The sequence below is a fragment of the Anoplopoma fimbria genome, chromosome 6 (assembly GCF_027596085.1).
Source record: "Anoplopoma fimbria isolate UVic2021 breed Golden Eagle Sablefish chromosome 6, Afim_UVic_2022, whole genome shotgun sequence".
Classification (NCBI taxonomy): Eukaryota; Metazoa; Chordata; class Actinopteri; order Perciformes; family Anoplopomatidae; genus Anoplopoma; species Anoplopoma fimbria.
Genome location: NC_072454.1, coordinates 23,718,205 through 23,742,468, shown reverse-complemented (window position 1 = coordinate 23,742,468; position 24,264 = coordinate 23,718,205). Strand labels below are relative to the sequence as shown.

At 41.2% G+C, this 24,264-nt stretch overlaps 1 protein-coding gene across 3 annotated transcripts in view; it reads left to right on the top strand.

Moving 5' to 3' along the window:
- Positions 1–532: 532 nt before the first annotated feature.
- The window catches only part of LOC129092331 (regulator of microtubule dynamics protein 2), a 34,153-nt gene continuing 10,421 nt past the window's right edge, over positions 533–24,264 (top strand). The window contains exons 1-5 of one of the 3 annotated variants that reach the window (XM_054600247.1): positions 533–613; positions 4,275–4,729; positions 15,232–15,409; positions 15,507–15,609; positions 17,879–17,939. In XM_054600247.1, the coding sequence (XP_054456222.1) occupies positions 4,284–4,729; positions 15,232–15,409; positions 15,507–15,609; positions 17,879–17,939 (788 nt within the window). In that variant the 5' untranslated portion in view covers positions 533–613; positions 4,275–4,283. Of the gene's footprint in view, positions 614–2,593; positions 2,650–4,274; positions 4,730–15,231; positions 15,410–15,506; positions 15,610–17,878; positions 17,940–24,264 lie in introns of those variants that run through there. The other 2 variants (XM_054600246.1, XM_054600248.1) reach the window with 2 other exon arrangements.

The window sequence follows — 24,264 nt, the reverse complement described above, 5'->3', positions numbered from 1 at the left end:
TGTGGGCTGAGGAACAATGGCGTGTTCAGAGAGCAGGGAAGAAACTGCACGTAGCAATCCTTACATCATATTATGCAAGGGAACTCCCTGTCACCTCTGTCTCCGAGCACGACTGGCTGTCTACCCCTCTGCTGGCTGAAAGAAACAATCGTTTAGAGAGCGCACGTACCTCCGCCAAATCGAATAAACATGATCGTCCCATTTATGGAGCTTAATGGACAAACTCTAAAGGTCATTGAGGTCATTGTTGATGTTTATTTTCAGAGGGAAAGTTTCACAAACCGTTAATCATGAACTTGTTCAGATGAACAAGATAAAATGAGAAAACAAAAAAAACGCAAGCGTCTGACAAGAAATGTAGTAATAAATACAAAATATCTATTAGAAAAGTATTAACATGCACTCACTAGTTCACTAGTTAATCATTCTAACTGTCCTCCAAAAGACATGCCATTTGTAACACTTGAGTAGAAACCCAGGAAGGGACAGCTCTATATCCACTGACTGCAGGTCAGATGTGATAACACGTGTACTCAGTAACTTTTTAAATCCCGGCGCACACTCTGACCAGTTCACTGCAAGGACTCACTGGTGAGGGGAGTGAATCATAGAGGTAGGTCTTTGTTTTTAAATAGAATAATGATTTAGAGCAGCATGACATTCATTTATATTTAAAAACATTTAAAATCATGATATATTGATATTAAGTAAAGACAGAAGTACACACACACACTGTATGAAACAGTGTGTCTGAAATTAAAGTCATAAAGTTACTTATAATGATCAATAAGTGCTTTTAAATGCAGTTATTACCTGTTCTTACAGCTTGTATTATGCAACATGCTCCTTAACACTATTGCAGCTCACGTATTGAACTGCTCGCTGATTATTCACTCATGTGTTGTGATGATATGTTTGATGAGAACTCTTCTATAGGAATACAATTCTGACCAGATCTGTATCTCTGCTGGTCAAATGTAAAAATAGCAACATAACAAGTTGTTACAACCAGTAAAATATAAAACCTAGATGTGTGCAATAATCAAATGCTTCATCACAGCTTATTATATTGTGCATGCATGTCATAGCAAAGGGTGCTTTAACGACCTGAGGAACATGCCTGTCATTTCAGTTTAGAGCCAATGATGTTTTCTGAGACGTGATGGACTGTGGTCAAGAAAAACAAGACGTTTAATTAAGTAATAAGACAGGATTTCTCTGTAGTTCTTGAAAAGGATTGGACTACATATGCTGCCAGTATACGTAGGGAAGTATACAGTATGTGCGGGCTAAACATCCTGTGGGACATATACAAGTAAAAGTTGTACTGTGAATGCAGAATCAATGACAAAAAAGTTCAACCAGTACAGGTAGCACAAGCTCAAAATTAGCTTTCATATTTCAAGATAAGTAAGATTACAATGTTCGGGGCGGCTGTGGCGTAGTGGAGAGCAAGGTAGTTCTCCATTGATCTCCAATCAGAGGGTCGGTGGTTCGATACCCGGCTTTGGCAGTCGATGTGTCCTTGGGCAAGACACTTAACCCCAAGTTGCTCCTGAAGGCTTGCCATCGGTGTGGACTGGATGTTGCATGAATGTTAGTTAGAGTCTGATGGTGGCACCTTGCATGGTAGCCTGTCATCAGTGTGTGAATGGGTGAATGATATGTAATATACTACTGATTGTAAGTCGCTTTGGATAAAAGCGTCTGCTAAATGACTGTAATGTAATGTAATGTAATGTAATGTTCATGAGGGAGAAGCCATGCCCCCAATTCACCCAAGATAGACAAAAGAAGATGGCATTAAAAACAATATAAGTTCCTTGTGCAATAGAATCCACGAAATGCTCTAGAACATATATATAGAGGGGGGCCCAACAGAATTCATGTTAATTCGTCCCATAAGGCCGACTTCCTGTTGCCAGTAGGTGGCCCTATACGAGTCAGTATGGGCATGGAGATGTCTGCAGGTCTAGACTGTTTTGAAAGCATGACAAATTTGGGGCAGATTGGACAATGAATACTCAAATAAAAACAACTTTAATGGCAAAAATGCGCTTTTCGTCGCCATGCCAATACAAGGGCTTTCCACAACAACTCAGTATTTTAGGTACATTTCAAAAAGAACATAAATAAGGGGCTTAATTTCAGCAATGCTATGGAGCCATTTTGCCCCAGCTGAACCGATATAACATGTACATTTTGCTACTTTTGGTCCTCCGGTCCTAAATACTGATGGACCATTGGGAAATTGTCTGTCATTAATAGTTGGCAAGAATCAGTTTGGATTGTGGGAGGGGGCCCCTGGTAGAATCCACACAGAAAGCAAGAACCTGTGAGGCAGGAATTACGACATGAGATTGACATTTAACATTGACATGACATTTATAGGACTGGAGGTCATAACAGATTGAACTTATGTGAAAGAATTTGATTTAAAAGATAAATTGAGTCTTGTTTTTAGTTTTTTTTGACAACTTATTTTTGCCATATTTACTAAAAAGCAAAGGTAAGTCACTTTCATTGTGAGGTTGATACCCATGGAGCCCGGAACGCTTCATTGCGGCACCTGAACACACACGGAATGTTTTGACGGTTACACAAGTAAGCTGCCGACAGAGGTGCCTCCACTCTTACCTGTGCAGTAAGGTCTTTAAAATGGATAACTGTGTTGTTATTTAGAAAGAACATGTTCATGTAGCGTGTTGTTGTGATACTGTATTTACGAAAGTTAGCATATAATGCGTTCTAACCGTTTAACCCGAGTCACTTTGTCTCGGGTGATTGCCCAACGTTAGGCTTAGCTAGCAGCAAGACTTTGGTCATTGACAGCTAATGAACATGTTTGCTTTTAGTAATGACAATTTGAAGTAAATAAGGTTGACACATGAGACCCCGACAGTCAGAACTTCTCAATGAACTTAGTCTTCATAGAGCTGGTGTCACTATCTGACTTCTGGCTAAAATGATTAGTAGGTTGACCCGATTATCTAAGATAACTTTAGTTGTTTTTGTTGCTCTCTTATCTGTCGTTTATTAACTTACATTACCCCCCCTTCACCATAGCGTTTGGGTGAAGTTAGCCTTCGTGGCTTCCTGATATAAACCTTCCAAGGCTGAAGCAACAACACTACTTGGTTCGGTTTAGTAAAATGTAAAAGTTTATGTTAAATTTGTCCCTTTCTGGCAGAAAACCCTGAATGCATCTTTCACGTTCCTGCACCCTTACAGTAAACATATGCTGCCCTATGCCCCTGCTGTAAACCTGTGTTTTTATGATGAAGGTTCTTTAAAAGAGAGGGAGACACATGTCGAGGACACAGGGGGAGATTGATGTCCCAGCATGCATGAGGACACTGATGTTTCCCTTTTTATAGCAGCCACACGTTGCTGTGTCCTTGTGCCTGACCCTGAGTTGCCAGGCTCTTTACTGTCAGTGTTTTCTACATGTCACAACTTAAGTGTTTGAAAACAGTAAAGAAACTCCAAGGTCACCAATGTACACTGTCGCACGTACAGCGTGCTCCTGCCAGCCAGTGAGAGTTCATTTTGTTATTGTGTTAAAATTGGACGGTCACTATCTGACAAAGATCAAGTTCGGTCTCTACAAATATCCTTGACATAAACACCTAATAAAATAAACTATTTACCTCTTAACTATTTACTTGTTATTAGGACTCTCAAAAAGTAATATTAATTTTAGGTTTGTCTTAGTAAATATGCCCAAAGCACTATAATAACTAACGCAAAATGTTAACAATGGTTAAACTGAACACACACACACTCAGACTGACTAACTTGTAAACCACACATTATCTTCATAAAACTGATTATCAGTTGATAAAGAGTTAAGTATTAACATCAGATTGTGAAAAACAAAAAACATCAGAAACCAGTAGACACTTTTTGTTTTTTACGTAACAAAGAAATTAAATTTTTTAACACCTACAAAATCAATCGCTAAGTAGATGGACAGATTAACTAAACAACCATTATGTTAATAAATGAATTGTTACAGTCGATTGTCAAGCTAAATTGCCAGATATTTGCTTATTCTGACTTGTCAAATATGAGGACTTGCAGCTTTTCATGGTTTTGTCATTGTCAATTGATATATCTTTGGGTTCTTTAAAGGCGTCATCCTGGACCTGGAAAATTGTGACATTTTATAGACTGAATAATTTTTTTGTTCAATTGCCAAATTAATCTTTATATCAATTAATTGTATGTGTCCCACATTTTCCTTCGTTGCTATTTCTGTCTGTTCTCCGCAGGCCTGCACGATGGCCCAGGCAGACAGCAAGGTTCTGGTTCTGGGAGCGTTGGCTGGAGTGGCTGGCATTGGTTTGGCCGTGGTGTTTTACCAGGGCTTTAGGTCTAGGCGAAGAGCATCCTGGCCGCAGAGCTACCTCAACCGCACTAATGCACACGGCGCCGGCGTCATGTTGGTGGACGGCCCAGGTCTGCCCAGGGGTCAGGCTGAGGTGCTGGAGCGCCTTGAGGCCCTGATCCAGTGTGTCTCCGAGCTGAAGGATGAGATGAAGTCGTTGAAGAACGCTCTGCCGACGCTGCAGGACCAAGTCAGGGAGGAACTGAGGGGACGCGAGGAGTCGCGCCGAGCCAGCCCTCTCCACAGGACCACGCCGACGCGAAGGAAAAGGGCTGCAGGAACAATCGCTGGAGCCAGAGCTGGAGGCCGGAGCTCGGAGGAAGCAGAGAGTGAGGGAGGGTGAGTACTTTAAACACTGGGAGATTCATTATTCCAGGATTATAATCTATGATATTAAATTTCTCAAAAATGTGTCCTCTCTCACCATGCTCACATCAGATTCTTTCAAATCGCCCAACTCGGTTTTGCTGCAACATATTCTACGTCATGGATGTGTTTTATTAAATTTCCTCCCTCTGAGCAAGCCCCAAAAGTCATAACTGCAACCCCTCACTATGACACAGACATAAGATTTTAAAGTCTTCCCTTAAGTTTACAGGATTCAGACAGGCTCACTCAAAGTAATAACACAAAATATTAACAACCGTTAAACCGAAGAAACACTCATACTCTGTCCCTGGCTAACTTGTAAACCAAATATTAATATCACATGGCAGACTTGGACCTTTGATCACAGCCAGTACTTTGGATCGTTGTCCCCATGACAATCATTAATTTGCCAGAACACCCAGTGCACAAAATCTGGTATCCTCATCTAACCTTCTATCTATTTGTGGCCAAATCACATGAGTTTGTGAATGGAAACTCATTGAGTGATGCGCATTTGATTGCATCACCCAGATGTGCTGATCACTGAGGCTAGCAAAAAAACAAGCATGTTTATTTCAATACCACGTTTCGTACGTGGGGGCAATTCAGTGTGCTTTACATAGATTAAAAAAAAAAAAAATAAATATATATATATATATATATAAACACTCACCGGCCACTTTATTAGGCACACCTGTTCAATTGCTTGTTAACGCAAATAGCTAATCAGCCAATCACATGGCAGCAACTCAATGCATTTAGGCATCTAGACGTGGTGAAGACGACTTGCTGAAGTTCAAACCGAGCATCAGAATGGGAAAGAAAGGGGATTTAAGTGACTTTGAACGTGGCATGGTTGTTGGTGCCAGACGGGCTGGTCTGAGTATTTAAAAAACTGCTGATCTACTGGGATTTTCACGCACAACCATCTCTAGGGTTTACTGAGAATGGTCCGAAAGAGAGAAAATATCCAGTGAGCGGCAGTTGTGTGGACGAAAATGCCTTGTTGATGTCAGAGGTCAGAGGAGAATGGGCAGAGTGGTTCGAGATGATAGAAGGGCAACAGTAACTGAGATAACCACTCGTTACAAAATTAGCGTAAACAACATGAAAGCATGGATCCATCCTGCCTTGTATCAACGGTTCAGGCTGCTGGTGTTGGTGTAATGGTGTGGGGGATATTTTCTTGGCACACTTTGGGCCCCTTAGTACCAATTGAGCATCGTTTAAACGCCACGGCCTACCTGAGTATTGTTGCTGACTATGTCCATCCCTTTATGACCACAGTGTACCCATCTTCTGATGGCTACTTCCAGCAGGATAATGCACCATGTCACAAAGCTCACATCATCTCAAACTGGTTTCTTGAACATGACAATGAGTTCACTGTACTCCGATGGCCTCCACAGTCACCAGATCTCAATCCAATAGAGCACCTTTGGGATGTGGTGGAATGGGAGATTCGCATCATGGATGTGCAGCCGACAAATCTGCAGCAACTGCGTTATGCTATCATGTCAATATGGACCAAAATCTCTGAGGAATGTTTCCATCACCTTGTTGAATCTATGCTACGAAGAATTAAGGTAGTTCTGAAGGCAAAAGGGGGTCCAACCGGGTACTAGCAAGGTGTACCTAATAAAGTGGCCGGTGAGTGTGTGTGTGTATATATATATATATATATATATATATATATATATATATATATATATAAATACACATACAGTACCTTTGACACAAAATACCTCATCTCACTTTCAAGTTGTAGCTACAGGTTGTGAACATAATTCTGTCCTGTCAACGTGACAATTTCAGCTGAATCATTAGAGTCATAGTTATTTATAACTCTAGTTTGTTCCAAGTGCTTAGTCTGAGGCAGTGACCTCATTTTGATTAGTTCGTACCCAGCTGAGATGAGGGGAAATGAGGAAGTCATTGAGGGTGATTGAGATTTTTGTGATGACTCAATTCAATCTATATGTATATGGATTTTAATATTATATGAGGACACCTTTTCAAGTCATCCTGAAGAAACTAGGCATGCACCAATATCTAATATTGTGCCGATACTGACTCAAATAGTTGGATCAGGTATCGGTGACAATGGGGCCGATCTATTCACTTCAAGTGACATATAACATGTTTATATACTTAAATACATTATATACTGGAATTTTATTTCCTGTTTAAGTTTTGACCAATTTGTTGCTGCGTTTAAAATGTTTGCACAATTTAAATTCCTGTTTAAGTGGCTGGTGTTCAATTCATTACTTTAAATAATAGATAGCAATATAATAATTTATATCTATGTATTTATTTGTTGCATTTAGTTTGATGAAGTTAGGAAAGCAATGTTTAGGTCAATCGTGATGTCGCCTTACACATTAAAGAATAATCCTAGTCCCTTCTGCCCAGTGAGGTTTACAGTTTATTAATTAAACACTGGTATCCGATCGATATTCGGTATCAGCAGATTCCAAAGCCCAGGTATCGGTATCGTGGTGGTATCGGGACTGAAAGAGCCAGATCGGTGCATCCCTAGAAGAAACTGTGCGTGTAATAATTCAGTATCAGTGTCATCAATACATAGTTTGTCCAGCAGACTCCACTGTTGACAATACTAAGCTGCTGCTCATGAGTTGGCACCATATAGCAGATGATGACATGTTGACGTAAAGGATTTCCGAAAAGGCTGTAAATAACCTCTTTCTGTTATGATCACAAAAACTCGATGCATCACTATTAATAACCTGCAAATGATCAACATCAACTTCAGCCTTCTTGTCATTTATTAATGTAAATGATCCCAGTAGATAAACACATGATAGATAAGCAACAGATAACTATCTCAACAGGTGGCAAAGTATAAACTGATTTCAGGTAATATTTCCCCGTCAACAGTCTCATCCGTTGATCAGTATGTGAATTTGAAAATCTCGTGGCCCTCCGAGTTCACCAGGCTAACGCCACTCATTTTATGTGCTAAATTATAGTTCTGACAGTATGTACATTTGCCTCGGGTGCTTGCAGAGAACGGCAGACTAATCAAGCACCACATGCCCAGTCATCCACCTCCATCCACACCCAGATGCCTTGAACTTGTGCCATCCACAGATAACATAAACACCAGATGTGTTTCTTTTGAATGGACTATCATTTTGAACTTCAGGAGCTCATAAAAACAAACACCAACAGTTAAAATGATGATGATTACGCTGACGCTTTAATGTTTTCAGCAGTCAGGCAGACTTCGGTTTTTTATGGACATGCCAATTGATGTTGTAGGACAAGGACTCTGATGGACATTGCTGGTGTCACTTGAGTACTCAACTTGATTTGGCCTTTGCTTCATCTGTGTAGGAAGTAGAACATGTGAAGTGCCAAGAAGACATTATGACACTCAGCTGCTTTTACATCCTGACAACACAGTTTTTTTAGGAATGCACAGTGAGCCTTAGATCAGAGCTGTACGGCTCCTCCCCAACTCCGTTACTGTCCTCGCAATAATTAATCAAATTGCCCTGGAGCGCATTTTGTTTTTACAACTATAAAAACATAAAGTAGGCCAACTGAACATCCAGCGCACCCTGGATAATTAATGAGTGTTGTGTCATCTAACTGTGTCTCTTCAGAGATTTAAAAAAAAGTTTTTGTACCTAGAAAGAAGCGGGGTACTTTAGATTCAAATGCAACCAGATACACATGGCCATAAACTTCTATCGTTTGAAAAAGATGAATCGCAAACTTCTTTCAGCACAATTTACGCACTACAAAATGTGTGACATAGGAACAAAGAACAGGCATGAAAAGGACTAATAATGCCCTAAAATTATTGCTGGTCATGTACTTTTGTTGACATTATAATAATAAGACAGCTCATAGATAGGTATTAACACCGTATCGTATGAGTCTCCTTTCATGATGGATAAACATTTCAGGTCAGCCTACCTCGACGTGTGTTACCATCGGCCCTCCTCATTGGCTGGAGGAGCAGGTGGGAGTGTAAGACTGCCCTCCAGCAGATGTGGTTCACGGGTTTTGAGTGACAGTCGTCGGCCGCATCAAATGCTCTTAATTATGGCCGGGGTAATGACGCTTTAAAAAAACATCACATCACGCACACTGCTCCCATAATTAAAGAGCCTGTCCTGCCGCTCTGTTATTTGTAAGAGCAGAGTGTGTGTGTGTGTGTGTGTGTGGTGGTGGGGGGGGGGGGGTTACTGGGAATGGTGTGGTGAAGAAATTCCAGCCCCTTAGGGAATGTGTAGCGTCCACCCCCTCCCCTAGAGGAGCCATGTTTAAAGGGCTCTTCATGTCTGCTCGGCCCCGCTTGGAAGTCTTTGGAGAACAATATCTCCCCATATTATCCTTCATAAGAGTGCTAAAGCTTGTGTAATAGTTATTGCATGTTTGTTGAAATCTAAAGCCTTAAGAATTTATTTAAGATCAGCGAGATTAGTGCATTATCGCTTGCTGCAAACATCTCAGTTGGACATGTCGCTGCTTCAAAAACGTGAACTGTATGCCGTCAGTTCTAATAATAATAATTATTATTATCTCTTATAATAATTGGAGTAAAACAAATCTTATATGGTACAGTAACTAAACTTTCTCACCTGTAAATAACAGCTTTAGTGGGGCAGAAGATTTCCAACAGGGGGCATTGTGCAAGTATGAACAGGGCTTTCATCAAATCTATAGCAAGCTCTGCTGCAGACCATGATAGATGCACGTCATGAATAGCCAAAGGCTTGCGTTTATACTATCCTGGTATGATTGCTTTTGTAAGCTTAATGGTTTTCTGACTGATTTGTGTTGAAATGTTGTTGTTTTTTTTAGTTGAAATACAATTTTTATAAACCAACTGTCCTGTGTGTTTTGCAGGGATATTTAAAGTGTGACCAATGTTACCAAATAGTTTGCTTAGGCAGTGTAGCTGCAGCCTTTGTCTGCGTTATGATGCATGGTCCTTCTGCAGAAATGCTCGGAACAATTAGCGGGACATGATTTCAAAATTATAGAGCAGGGCAGTGTCGAGCAAAACGGGGAAAAAAGCACACCGAGGGGTTAAAAGTTCCAGCTGTTTATTCCGTTCACTCCTCGTGTGTGTCACAACGGCTTCCTCAGAGCTGCCTCTCTGAAGGTAAGGAGACCCATCAATCACCCCGTCCGTGTGCCAAGCTGTCAGAGGCCTCGTCTCAAAGTGTCTTGTAGGAACTTGTAATTTCTTGAACAGTTCCCACTGTTTATTCACATCATGTCGCTGTAGCTCAAGGACAATACTACTTCTTTTTTTCCTCCCCCCCCCCAAAAATGAATTTATGGCATTGGATAGTTGTTGATTTAAGCAGATCCAAGCAGGAGTTTTGTTTAGTGACGGGCAAGCCTGATCAACCCGCGCCGAAATGTTTAGAAAGAGAAAAGGGAGCTCATTGTCTGCTTTGTGATTAAAAGCTTTAGTCTAACTTCCCTGTAGACGCGATGGTACGTTCACATTCACATCTATATCCTCAGGTTCATGCTTCGATAAAAGGCTTTTAGCCAAAGAAACACTTGTTTTGAATCACATACAATGTATATGGCGTGCACACGGAGCGGAGCAGACACGTTAAGCTGTCTGACGTGTCACCAGTCACCCTGGCCTGTGTCTGACCTCTATCTGTCGAGGTTGACTATGACCACCCACAGCTCCCATTCACGTTCCCGTTTCTGTGATACCACAACCTGCAAAAGGCTCATTTTTGTAAATTTTTTGGGATCGATAAAATGTTGCTACCTGGAAAACCCAAAGAGAATTGTTATCCAACTCTGCAGTTCCTTTCAGAGGGTTTTGGCATCTGTTAGCTCATTATCACCGCCAGGTTTGAGTCTGGGTGGAGATTGTGTGTTTGATTGCGCGTGTGTGCGTGCGTATGTCTTTGTGCATCTGTCTGTCCACGGCTTATCACGCATAATACTGGACCCATAAGCCTAATCATTTGTTGGGGCTCATTTATGGCTGAATGCTCAAGGACCTCTTGTGGTTGCGGTGATTCACACTTTTTGAAAAGCATATTTAATTTACTGTTCAATAGCATCATTGACTGCTGACTCTGCACTCCTCTTAACCAGCCAGTAGAAACCTTGAGACGCGAGCCTGCAGAGAGCCGATGCAGACAGCTGGATAGATTTGAATTAGAGCGTATCTATTGCGTGAGCAAGAGATACATGAAAAACACAGCTGACATTTGTAGTATGTATTAATTGAATCAAACATTACAGCAGTGGTCGTTGCAGACACTCCTGGAAGAGATCAGCAGTGTGTGAACCTTTCTAGTCGTTTTCCTGCCCGCAACATTATTATTTATTATTGTTAAATCTAAAATTGCCATTATTAGAGGAGCAAACTTTTCTTTAGGTCACCCTCCTCCTCTTATAATCCTTTTATTTTCTTACTCATTTCCTGATAATCATTCTCTGTAGGAGTAGGTGTCATATCTCCTCCTGTTCAGATCTATTTCTTATCCGTTTGTCTTTTGGCAAAGTTACAAGCCAATTGTCATTTGTATAAGGTTGTGAACCTTAAAAAAAAAATTTTTCTTCCTCTTGCTATTTTTGGAACCAAATGTTGCAACATCCAAACAGAAGCGCTATTTAAGGTCGCCAAGTAGAATTGAATGAGCGTTATGCATGAACACCCAAGATGAATTACTGCATTCATTATTGCCTTGCAGTGTCATCGTCATCTGTGACAAATGAATGGCATTTTTTCCCCCACACGTTTTACTTTCCACAACAGAGGCATAGTCAGTAACGTAGTGATGTTCTCAGCTAGGTGGCTCAGTGATCATTTTATTTCCAGTCAGTCAGCCATTGTTGTAGAGCGGGAATTCATTGGTCAGCCATTGTTGTAGAGCAGGCTTTCATTGGTCCTGTCACCAGTGCTTCACAGGCTGAATAAACTGGGCTACGTGTTCTGAGGCCCGGTGATGTTGGGATGGTAACTCAAAGTTTGTTTTGAACTGTGTAACCGCGGAAACAGCCTTTGCTAAGCCCCATTGAGAGATCCCTTCATTGCCCCTTGGGGTCCGTATGCTGAACTCCTCAATTGAGAACACAGCCTGTTGAAAATGAAGGTTAAAGCTTTACAGGCTTTGACATTACCAAGTGCATAGAGTCTTAAACAGCATAGGTAGCTGTATTATACTGCTCCTCCTCGCTGAATAAAAAGTGGAAGATAAAACCACATGTTGAAGTTCTTTCTATTATCAATATTATAATATCTCTAGTTTAGTGGAAGAGCAATATTACTGGAATGCCTTTATTTAGGATATGTGTCCATAAGGTAAATGCCTTTTCTATTATGATCATCATGAATTAAACTAGCATTTCTTTAATTATTCATTCGATTTTAAGTCAATGAAATGAAATGAAAAAACTGGCAAATGCTCACATTTGCGATATCGTAATTGGCAAATGTGTGGTATTTTTATTTGCATATGATAAATGGATTTTCAAAATTGTGAAATTCTTTGTAGATTAACTAACAAAGGCTTCGACCACTCCTTCAATAGTCCTTAAATGTCTGAATGGGCCAGAGGTGTCCATTAGAGGTCTTTATTGGTCCACTTGACCACCTGGACCCGATACCAGACCTGGGACCTGTACTGGATTGTATCCACCGTTTTATACAGTCAGTTGGTCCCATTTTGTTACCACGGTTCTCAGCAGAGACGGTTCCTGTACGCAATGACCACGCCCACTAAGGAGACAGGAAGTGTTTACCATTTGAAACCATTGGCAGGGCTTGTAGTGCATCATCTATGCTATAGAGCATCTTTTGAATTGACTTTTATGTGGTTCTAATTCTGTTTTTCATTTTCTGTCTTGTCTTGTAAATGTTTTGTGTCTTTTGTTGTTTTTTTGCACATTGTGAACATTTTATTTCTGCCTTTCCAAACTTCATTTGCCAGTAAAAAAATGATATTTATTTTCATGTGTGAGTCATAGAATGGGCCTGCTGGTATATTATGTACTCAGTCCGTGTTGAAATGCTAATGACAATATTTTGACTGGTAGTGACATTGCAGGGGAAATAATGTTTCCTGCACAAACATATACACTACATAAGCGCACACACAGTAATGCAAATAGAGCCTTAGCTTCTTTGTCTTTCAACTCAAGTGATTCATGATCCGTGGAATGGCGTGACAGGAATGCGCTGAACACTCAGTACTCTGCTGCCTGTCTCTCCAGCTCCACTGAGTAAATAACTGCAGGGAGGCATTGAAACCGAACTGCTGAATGAATACAAGGACAAAAGGATGAATTAATTAGGGAATGAATGAATGAATGACACAGGTCCAGTAATGTGACTTATCTTGCTGCAGATAAACACCAGGCCTGTCTGTTGCAAGGCGATGCTGTACGATTTGGTGCGGAAGACCGCAACAGTCAGAGCAAACACAAAAGCATACACATTGAGATTTTTTATTTAAGCTTGGGTGTGTTGGCCAATTATTGGTATGAGCCTTGCCTGCAGGTTTTCAGGGTTTACTCAGGGGTTAGTATTTCAAAATGACGGTATAAACACAGATAGAGATTAAAGTGAAGACACTGTAAAGTCTAGTTTCTGGATGTGAGGTACAATCGTTATACAATCACCACGTTATTTACCATAACTCAAGAAGTCATGTGCTAATTATGACAATTTTACACAATTGTCTAGTAGGATAAAATGAGGACAGACGTGGATGTGAACTGCAACTTGACTGGATTGGCGGAGGTATACAATCGTGAGGTGGTAATTCTAGTTTAATCTGTATTCCCTAACGATTCAGAGGGCCATGATGCGATCATAAAATGATTATCGATTCATCTTGATATCTAAACATACAGTGATAAAGTGCGCGGTTACAGTGAAACAAGGTACAAACACGTGAAAGCTCTGATTCAGAGTGGGGGGTGCGCAAATCCTGGGCAAAACAAAGTTACAATCTACTTTGTGATTCACATTGCCATTTCTGGGTTGGGCAGAAGAAGAAGCTTCCATACGTTAGCTTTTATGTCAGGGAGTGCCGGTTGGATTGTTTCCATATTCGGCTGCTCAAACTCAGCCGCCCTCACCTAAACTCTGCTAGTATTTAGACTAGTTTAGAATGTAAACACGACGCATGTGTACTGCATATGTTGCATTCAGGGGCAGCGGTAAGGAACGGACAGCCTGGTGTCACAGAATTGTTACATAATGTTTAGAAGTGAGTTTAAAATTTTCGATTAAGTTTTCTGCATCGCGTCATAATTGTTCAAGAGATAATGGCTATGCATCTAAGGATCGATTTTTCCCCCACCCCTAGCATTAACTAACGTGTTGGCCTCTTGGGCGCAGAGAAAACACGTAATTCAATCCTTTGTTTATATAAGACTATTTAATATACAAGCTTTGAAACTGATTTATTTCTATTAAAACAACACAACCCTGACATATTATCACTGTAAAATAGGACAGGATTCTTTCCTCAACGTACCGTCGCGGCCTCGTTCGGGTTGTTGACTTTGTCAGACATGGTGCGTTGTTCTTGGCAGCTCTTTTTTTGACTGAGAAGAAAATCTCTCCAGATCAAATGTCCTCATGTTACTTCTGTAATCACGGCACTCAGGTTTTGAAGGTGTGAGCTTTGGGGCGGAGTCAGGAAGCAGCCTCCGGCACGGGGCACCTGTTGGTTCTGTCTGTGGCCCCGCTCCGACACATCCCTTTTCAGAACCTTGGCTCGCAGCGAAGAAAAAAAACTTACTCCCCCTAACCACAAATGACGCACATGATGCCGCTGCCAACACTTAATAGAGGCTTTTCATATTTTCACCCTTGTCTAAGTCTTTCATTTTTACCTGTACCCTTTTTAATATGGCTCTTTATAATGCTGCTTCTTAAGTGTTAGCTTAGGGTGTTTGTACGTGCTTACAGGAGTTGAAAGGACACCGTAAAAAACATTTAATGCAAGTGTTACGTGCCTCAAACAAGTCTCCCTGTGTATCTCGTGTGGAAAAGCCTTTAGGTATCCACGTTAAGACGTCAATAGTTTCTTAACAGCTGGAATTTATAAATTAACTGACCCACTTATGTAAACAAACCCGCCCGCTGTGTAAACTGGCAGCAAAGATTGATCCTATATAAATCAGAGCCTGGCAAAAAAAACTGCTTGTAAAAATGCTCGTTAAGATTTTGATTGATATGAAGCTCCTAAACTGAGGTGTTTTCATTTCACCTCACAGGTTGATGTTGGCTTAAGATTGAGCTACCGGGAGAAGGGCCATCTTATACATTTAGACTTTTTATTGATGCTTTCTGAGGCACATCTTGCTGATCTTGTAGGATTGAGACAGTCTGGCCTGGTGTAACCACTGTTCAGTTCCACATCTGTAAAGTTTAATTGCACATGCTGACAGCAAACTGAAGATACACGTTGTTCTCTGTGATTGTCTGTGCTTTTCAGGTATATGACCGCGCTGACGGACTCTGAGGAAGACGAGCAAAGCGATGTGGAACAGAGGGACGAAGAGCAACCTGCAGACAAGTTATGTGTTCTCCTCGAGAGGATTGACAGTTTGCGTCAGGGCCCCGAATCGGACAAAAGGGAAAGCCTCGGCCTCCTTTTGGAGCAGAGGGAGGAGGTATATTGACTCCTGCATGCATTCAATTGAAACATGTTATCCTGTATCTCAATCAATACAAAACAGTTTGTCCTAACACTTCGATATATGTCTGTAGTTTGGACACAACTCCCCATTTCTTTGGCGGCTAATTCGGGCTTACTGCGATGTTCACGACGTCAGCTTCACTCTCGAGGAAAAGAAGACCGCTGCAGAAACTGGTAATATACTTAACCTTCATTGTGTTGTACCTCATTTGCCACGCATCCCACTCTGGATGTGAGATTCTATAACGTCATGACCACAGCTGATATTCTGGCCAAACCCTAAATGCCAGTATCATGCAAATCTGTATTCCTGCAATGGCCTCAGTCACTTTAGTTTGAGTTGTTGACCCACAATGAATCATCAGAAACCATGTTTGGCAACTTAGAATTAACATAGACCAGATAGGATTAATATCCATTTTAGGAGAAAAGCACTCATTTGCAAACTTTGTTGCTAAAATGTCCCTACTGTAATAACATAGCTGTTGCTAAATGAACACCTGTGTTAACCGTCACATTCTGCCAACTGATTATTGGTTCTCAACACTATCATTTATAGTCAAGTTAAGGGTAAAATCCTTCATTGGGGTACTGTACAGCACCCTTTCAGCCACAAAAGCTATATCATGGTTTTTTTATCCAATTTATGTACTTTTAATTAAGTGAAATTTCTGGCTGTTGTGGTGGAAAGAGCACTGTGCATCAATTGAAGATTGAGCATTTACAGGCTTCTTTACACTGTGTGATTTTGGGCTGGTCCAGATGAAAAGAGAAAAATAGTGAAATCGTTGTCAATCAAAAACAATGTTCCACGATTGCACCGAGAGACAAGTCCACTGATGCCAACACTACTGTAGAGCTTCAGCAGGCCGCATCAAAAACCAGAAAGTGTCCTAAATTTAGGACAAAAATCACAATGTCACTTTTTATTTTGTGAGACATATACAAAAATGATGTGTACATATACAAATATAGTTTTAAATTATCCAACTTAAATTGATTACATAACATTACCTGGTGGGTTAATACTATGGAAACACGTAAAACCATTTACAATACAAACCTGACAAACTGGTACAAACTGCCATTTTGAAGCCCTAAGTTCTGCAATTTGGCCGTCGCCATCTTCACTTTTTGCAACCGATGAACAGAAGTTACCGTGTTTGGAATGCGGAGGAGTGACTTAAAGACGCTGCATACGGCTCTGGGAGTGAAATCAAACTGTCAATCACAGTAAGCCCTCCCCTGCTTTATGGTCGATTTTACTAATAATGGGACCATTATGTAATAAATGAACATCATGCTGTATTAAAGATGACTTCAAACTAGAGATTGAGACCGTAAACTGATGTTTACAATGTTTACTGAGGTAATCAAGTGAGAAGTAGAGTCATTTTAGCATAGACTTCTACAACGAGGGGAGTCTCCCCCTGCTGGTCAGTAAAGAGAATGCAATATTTAAGACACTTCTGCATTGGCTTAACTCGTCAGAACCGGAGGTAGCCACCTGATACAGTCGTACACCTGCACCAAACAAACACACACACACACCAAATATCAACAAAGACTTGATACATCATACATTCCCTCAAACCAACTTTGCAAAATAGACATTTCATGATCCATCTCCTTCTACTCTTTTTCATAATGTTAAAGGTCCAGAGCTCTGACCAAAGTTTTTTAATTTTGTTAATTTCTTTATTAAGTTATTACCACTACAATTTACCAAACATTAATCTTACATGACTCAAAATTGATATCGTAAAGTCCTACACAAAAGTCCCAAACAACGTGTCATCCAATGCACCCTGACCCATCAGCGTGAAATACAAAAAACAGTTTTGTCACTGATCTCCCACAGGCTATTTTAAAGCAGGGTACCAGTACTTTCCGTGCTTTTCTTGTGTTACACTAAGACTCCGTACCGTAGTCCATAATGCTTTTTTTCCCTATTATCTCAAACAGAGGCTGTTTTGTGATTCTACTGAACCTCAGACTGGACTGACCTGTTTCTCTGTAATCCTTACTCGTTAATGTGCCTCTAATCAGAGCTGGCCAGGTGCTTCCTGCAAAGACAATGTGTCAATGCATTTGTCATTGTTTTTTGACAGGGCTATTTAAAGCAACAGGGCATCATATTTAACATTCACTATGATATTATTAGTGCCGCTGGAATGAGACGCTTTCCACTGGGTGATGAAGGATTTAAAACTTGGATTGCATTTCATGTCACTTGTGTTTGTATTGTTTATTGCGGTGTCATGTGATGTTTTGTTATTTATGACTATGCAGTTGTATTTTCCCATTCAACACACTCCTTCGTCTCCACTAATCCACGCTCTCTTGTTTTGTTGTGTGAGAACGTCCTGGGTGAATGGAGTGTGTTGAGTTTGCGTTCCAGTGAAGCATCATTATTTATTATCTATCTTTCCTTTGCTCTTAGGGAAGAAGGTTGGCGAGGAGGCAGTGAGCTTGAACCCTACGTGTGCTGAAAGCCATCAGTGGTAGGTTTGGCTTGTTTTCCTTCTTTCCACATTCAAAAGCTGTAGCTGAAAAATTTCAAAAGCAAATCAATCATGGATATTTGCCATCAATGAGCCCCATTTTGTGAATCGCCCATGGTTGCGTTCTAAACCAGTTAAACTGTTTCAGTAAAATGCTATGAGACAGAATAAAAGACGCAGGTACTTTCCCCCTGATGAGAGGCGTTCTGCTTTTGAGTGACGTGTCGGGCCTCGAGCAGCCGTTCCTCAGTATTTGAGTGGATGTTTACTCAGGCATGTCCTTGAGCAGTTTAGCAAATTTGACATGAATGAAACCAAAGGAACATCTCAGAAAACCCACAGGGGTAAGAGACAGTGAATTAAATGTGAATTGTGTCAGTTTACCTTTGTGGACCAAACCAACACGGACCTGAATGGCAAAGTAAAGTGCGTATTTTAGTCAAATGAAAGAATGAAATAGTGGCAGAGCATCGCAGCACGCTTTGCAATCATGCATGTTTGTGAGATAAAAGCAGTTTTTGCCCCGAAACATCTCCTCCCTGCAGATCACCCCCTCATCCTTATCCAGTTTGATTAATGTAAACACGACCTAGGTTTACTTCGCTCCCATAGACTGACGGTTACACCATAACAATGCGATAAATGGTCTACTGTCATTGCCGTCGCTGTTCCTGTGTGTTGATGGCTGCTTCACAGGACCAGCTGTCCATATTTACATGCATTACATTACATTACAGTCATTTAGCAGACGCTTTTATCCAAAGCGACTTACAGTCAGTAGTATATTACATATCATTCACCCATTCACACACTGATGACAGGCTACCATCAAGGTGCCACCATCAGACTCTAACTAACATTCATCATCCAGTCCACACCGATGGCAAGCCTTCAGGAGCAACTTGGGGTTAAGTGTCTTGCCCAAGGACACATCGACTGCCGAAGCTGGGTATCGAACCACCGACCCTCTGATTGGAGAACTACCTTGCTCTCCACTACGCCACAGCCGCCCTCATGCATACATACAGTGCATATTTAGTGCCAAGGCTCTTGCTGTTGATCGTTTGGCGCCCGGGCATTGTGGATTTGTGTCCAGCTCATCACAATTGTCAGCATTTTGTTTTCTATCTTCTTGTTTTTGTGGTTTATAAAAAAAATAACTCTCTTTGAGTGGATATGAAGTAAAGGGGAATTTCGCCGCCGTAGGTGATTCTCAGACAGAAGAAATCAGGAGAAAGTCTTCCAGCCTTGTAAACCTCCCTAGTAGCTCTGTGACGCAGTGGAAAAAAAATCCCCTGCTTTTTAATTAGTTGTGAAGAGTGGGCCTGATGGCATAAATCCCGTCTGTATTTGTGCAAGCCCCGATGGTGCATTCCTCATCTGAAACACGGCTCATGTCAAAACTTGACTGCTGATCATATATGGAGTCCACGGGCCGGAGTAGAGAGATGAAGATTCCACCAGATGCAGCTCTGAGATCAGCTTGCAACCGCTGAGGTTTCAAAACAACTGCAAAGTATACTTCCAATGCAGCTGCAGCAAAAAGATACAGAGGTTTTTTTAACTTTGTTTTGCTTAAGTCTTGTTTAACATGTTTACAACAGAGTAATAGTTTCCCCAGTGTGTGTATTTGTTACCATTAATTACATTCCTTGAATTGGTGTCCTGTGTAATTGAGATCATGTGCATACTTTCTGTAGATATGTGTGTATGGTTCTCCCATGGAAAACCGAGCCAGTCCGCCTGCACCAGCCAGCAGCCCTGTTTGCTCTGTTCGTTAGGAAATAATTAGCATTAGCTCATGCACATACCGCAGCACTCGAGACGTCAAGTGAAATAGAAGGCTGTGTTTGGTTAGTTAATTAAGAGCAACAGCTTTGAAAAAGCTTAATGCTTAATCCTATATCCACTAATGGAATTTGTAAGGTTCTTAAACCGAGCAGAAACGCAGCCTAAATTGAACGGACAGGGCAAAGTAGGTAAAGCCGCCTTTTGGGAAGGGGAGGAGGCAGGGACTGGGGACGGTGCCAGGTAGTGTTGCAAGGAAGTTTATGTCTGAGGTAACTGTTTACTTAGTGCGCCGATGCCGTGAGAAAACTTGTCACCTGTTTTCCTGAATGCTGCCCAGCTTGTCACAATTTTGGCAGGTGATGTTTAGATGCGCTGCCAGTCAGTTGCCGCTCTGAAACTACTTCCACAGACTTCTTCACAAAGACGAAGTGAATGGTTGGCTTTTGGAACCTTTCCATTGCCCCCATTTAACTCTCTTAAAGTGTTGCAACGGGTCCAAATGAATGCTGAATGTTTTGTGGATGTAAAAAATCTTCTAATGATTTTTAAGGTTCCTTTTTTGTAATAGCCTTCTCTAAATCTTTGAACATACATGCACAAATAGAAGAAATGCATGCACAACTGAAATATACAGGCAACAGAAATATATAGTACTAACAAATAATAGGTGCAACTTATATAATATATATAATTATCATAATGCTGAAATGAATGTACATGGTTAGATTTTAGATGAAGTAGTAGAACAGCATGCTGTAGACTTCCTGGTGCCTCATCACAAATCCTAGCAAGGCTGGACGCTCACCAAACCTTTTATTCTGAAACTTCAGGTTTGATGACACACAAACTCTGTGGTGTTAAACCAGTTTTACACATCTCCAATTAGTGCTTAATTACTGTTTATGATCTATGACCATGTGCAAGTTCTGAAAAAAGATTCCTACTAAATTACTTGTTTTGCCGCAAAGGTTTTAGGTTTGTGATTCAACTTCGGCAAGGAGCAAAGATTTCAGACTTGTGTTGGGCATTGTTTAGAGAGTTAAATAGCAATGATTGGGAAGCCCAACCGTATGTGAGTCATACACCGGCTAAATACTGGCTAACTGTACCTTAGTTTGCTAGCATTGTCTTCTCAAACCCATTGTTAATGGGACAGTGTGTGAGGTTGGAATCTAGTGGTGGTAATAATCTTCACTACACCTGGTTCACTTCACCACCAAGGCCTCTCCGCTCACGCTTCGAGCGAGTGTGTGTTTTTGTCTATGTGTGTGTGTAGTTGGAGGAGCCCATCTCGATAGAAAAAGCACAGTAGATGGGGGCCGCAGCGTGATAAGAAATTATATCAAAACATTAAAAAGTACTTATAAAAAGCACCAGTAACGTCGGGGCTTATCGATATCACAATATTTAATCATTTTGCTCCAGGGCCTGTTTAATACTGAGTTTCAGTACGCATACCTACCGCTAAAGCCAATCTTCAGTTTGTCCCTTCTGGGCTGCTGTAGAAACATGGCGGACTGTAAAAAAGGACCCGCTCTCTATGTAGATATAAATGGCTTTTTCTATGCTAATAAAAACCTAATGATTATTGGTTTCAGGTCACTATACACCAATGAAAACATTATTCATATTGTTTTAAATTTCTGCCAATTGATTCCCCTTAATGTTTCACACTGTTCCATTGATGTCAAACAGACCCTAACATGAAATAGGTTACTATTTTACACTTTGTAGCAGCAGCTCACAGTGGGTGTAATTAGCCTCTTTAAAAACTCCTCTTAGGCTAATAATACTAGTAAAGGGGCTAAAGTGTACTTTGAATCCTTTTTTCAAGTGTTTCATGGTGTGCTGCAATGTAAAAAAAACACCAAACCAACTTAAATATTCTCAGAATTTTGAAAAAAATGATCCAGTGCCCTGTCCGCATTCACAAAAGTTTGTAAATTGAACTACAAAAAAACTGCGAGCTCATACTGTTTGTTTTTATTGTACAGCACCAAGTTGCTGGCCATGGTGAAAGATATAAGACTGTTATCATTGAACCAGGGATTACACTAAATAACCCAAAGCTCTGACAGATAAAAAAAAATCTTGATGTGCAGCCACAAGCACGACACATTTGCAAACCTCACGGCGTTGTAATAAACGCAGCATCCTCACTGAGCCTGTGCGCTGGACGTTTGAAGAGCCGAAGTGACGAATGAGTGTGATGTCCGCATGACAGTCATCACTTCGCAAGAGATAACTTTCCCACTCTATCATCTCTGCACTATTTCCCAGGAGAGGTGGACGAGGAATCTTTTGAATTTGACGTGGATCTAGGCAGTCAAAGAACGGCATACTATCAGCATCTTCACAGCTCTCCACACCATCACCTCATTTACCACAAAATGTAGCCGTCGTGTCTGCCATAGAGCTTCCTAACAAGCCACTTTATCAAAGAGAGCTGATGTGCGGACCACAAGTGGGATACAACATAAGAATGTTTTTTGTCCGGAGGTGTTTGAATACGCACAGTTTGCTTGCTTAGGGTTACATGGGCTGCTTTCGTGACAGTGAGTGTGAATCCTATTTGTATAATCTCAGCGGGCTGATGATGTCATTGCATTCTTGTATCGCACCGGCTTTGTTTATAGGTGCGTTTTCCAATGATCCCACCGAGTGAATTCAGCCCATGTAAATCCCTGGCTATAGGGCCTCTCTGAAGGTACAAAAGCCCGCGGATTAAGCGGGGAGCCTGTGGCAGTGCCAGTCGGGGCAGGGGGGTGGGAGGTGTTGACTGGGGGAGTACAGGGGGTCACTTTGACCTCCACAAAGACAACTTTCATTTCAAACACTTGCCTTTGATTGCCACGGCCATCGTAAGCATCACCATGGCCTCGCTCCCAGTCGCCGTGGAAACCCCTTTGTCCCTCCTAAAACTTCAGACCTCGCTGTGCTCCATTTCAATCGCCATGAGAACACTTGACGCTACAGCTGCAAATCCCACCTCCCATGCAAAGACAACGCTGTCAGCTCATTCTGACATGGGCCCGGTTGCATCTTCACACAGGCTGTCCCTCGAAATTCCTTGAGTTCCTGCTCCCGTTTCTGTACGTGGGTTTTAGCTTGGAGTCCTGCCTGGCCCTCTCTGTCTTGAATGAGGTCTCTATGTTTGGATTTGAAAACTGAAATCAATCTGCTGTTTCCGCCCCAAGCAGCTGACACTTAGGCCCTTTTGTTTTTGCCCCGGTAGAGTGGAGGATTTCACTCAGCCGCGGTACAAACGTGGACTAACCTTGTGCAATTAAGTGTTCTGTCCTCCCTCTCATCCCCCCCATGTCATGTTTTGCTGCCGCCCACCTTTCCTCCTCTTCTTGATATTTCCCTTTTCTGGACAGTAAGAGGTAGTATTTCAACTTAGTGAAGACAGGAAAGGATAAACAACAGCGGGTTGGCCCCTGTGGCCAGACACACCTCTCTACACTTCCACACTTTTTATACGCTCACTCCCCTCACCTCTCTCCGCCTCTCCCCTGAAGGCCTGGTGCTGTTTCACACAATGACAATAGGTGTTGCGTAAGAACAAAAAACGACCTCCCGCATGGTGCAAAAAAATCTTCTATTTGATTTTAAGATATACATTCATGAAAATGATTCATATAGAGGCAAAGGCCTAGGATGAACTTTGTAACAATCAGAAAATGCCAGCTCCCCACAGTCCAGGTGCCGAGATGAGCAAACACTACTACAGCGGGTAAAATAAGTATTGAACACGTCACCAATTTTCTCAGTAAATATATTTTTAAAGGTGCTATTGATGTCGGTAACAACCCAAGTAATCCATACATACAAAGAAACCCAAACAAATAAGTTCAGAAATTAAGTTATGTGTAATAAAATGGAATGACATGAACTTATTTGTTTGGTTTTCTTTGTATGTATGGATTACTTGGGTTGTTACCGACATCTGGTGAACATTTCATGTCAATAGCACCTTTAGAAATATATTTACTGAGAAAAATGGTGACGTGTTCAATACTTATTTTACCCGCTGTATATACTGGTCCAATAATGAGCAGATCTGCCATTTGAACGCTGTTGTACGCATACTTCTAAGTGAACACTGGCAGAATTGCTACATGCTTAATAATGTTAGAGCTAGCCAATCAGAGGGAAGCAAAAATATGTCTTGTGGTAGCCCCGAGGTTGAGCAATCTCTCCCACAGCCCTCACCTGGGCGATGCTGGATCTCAGTTCTGATTACCATCCCCCTCTGGAATGCTGCTCTAGTCGCACTCCTCATCTCATCACTAGAAAGAAGCAAGATTTATTGCATTTAATCACATCAGCATAGCGCATTGTTATTGACTTGTATTATTGGCTAGTTGGATTCACAGAGCATTGTGGGTGATGTCAAGTATTTACAGTAAGAGAAGGAAGGACTGCTTTTTTTTTTTTTTTTACTAATCAGGAATGATATGTTAGGATTTGTATTGTTCATCTAGGTATAAATAAAGCAGCATATTGCATACGGCTGTAAGTAATGATTCTT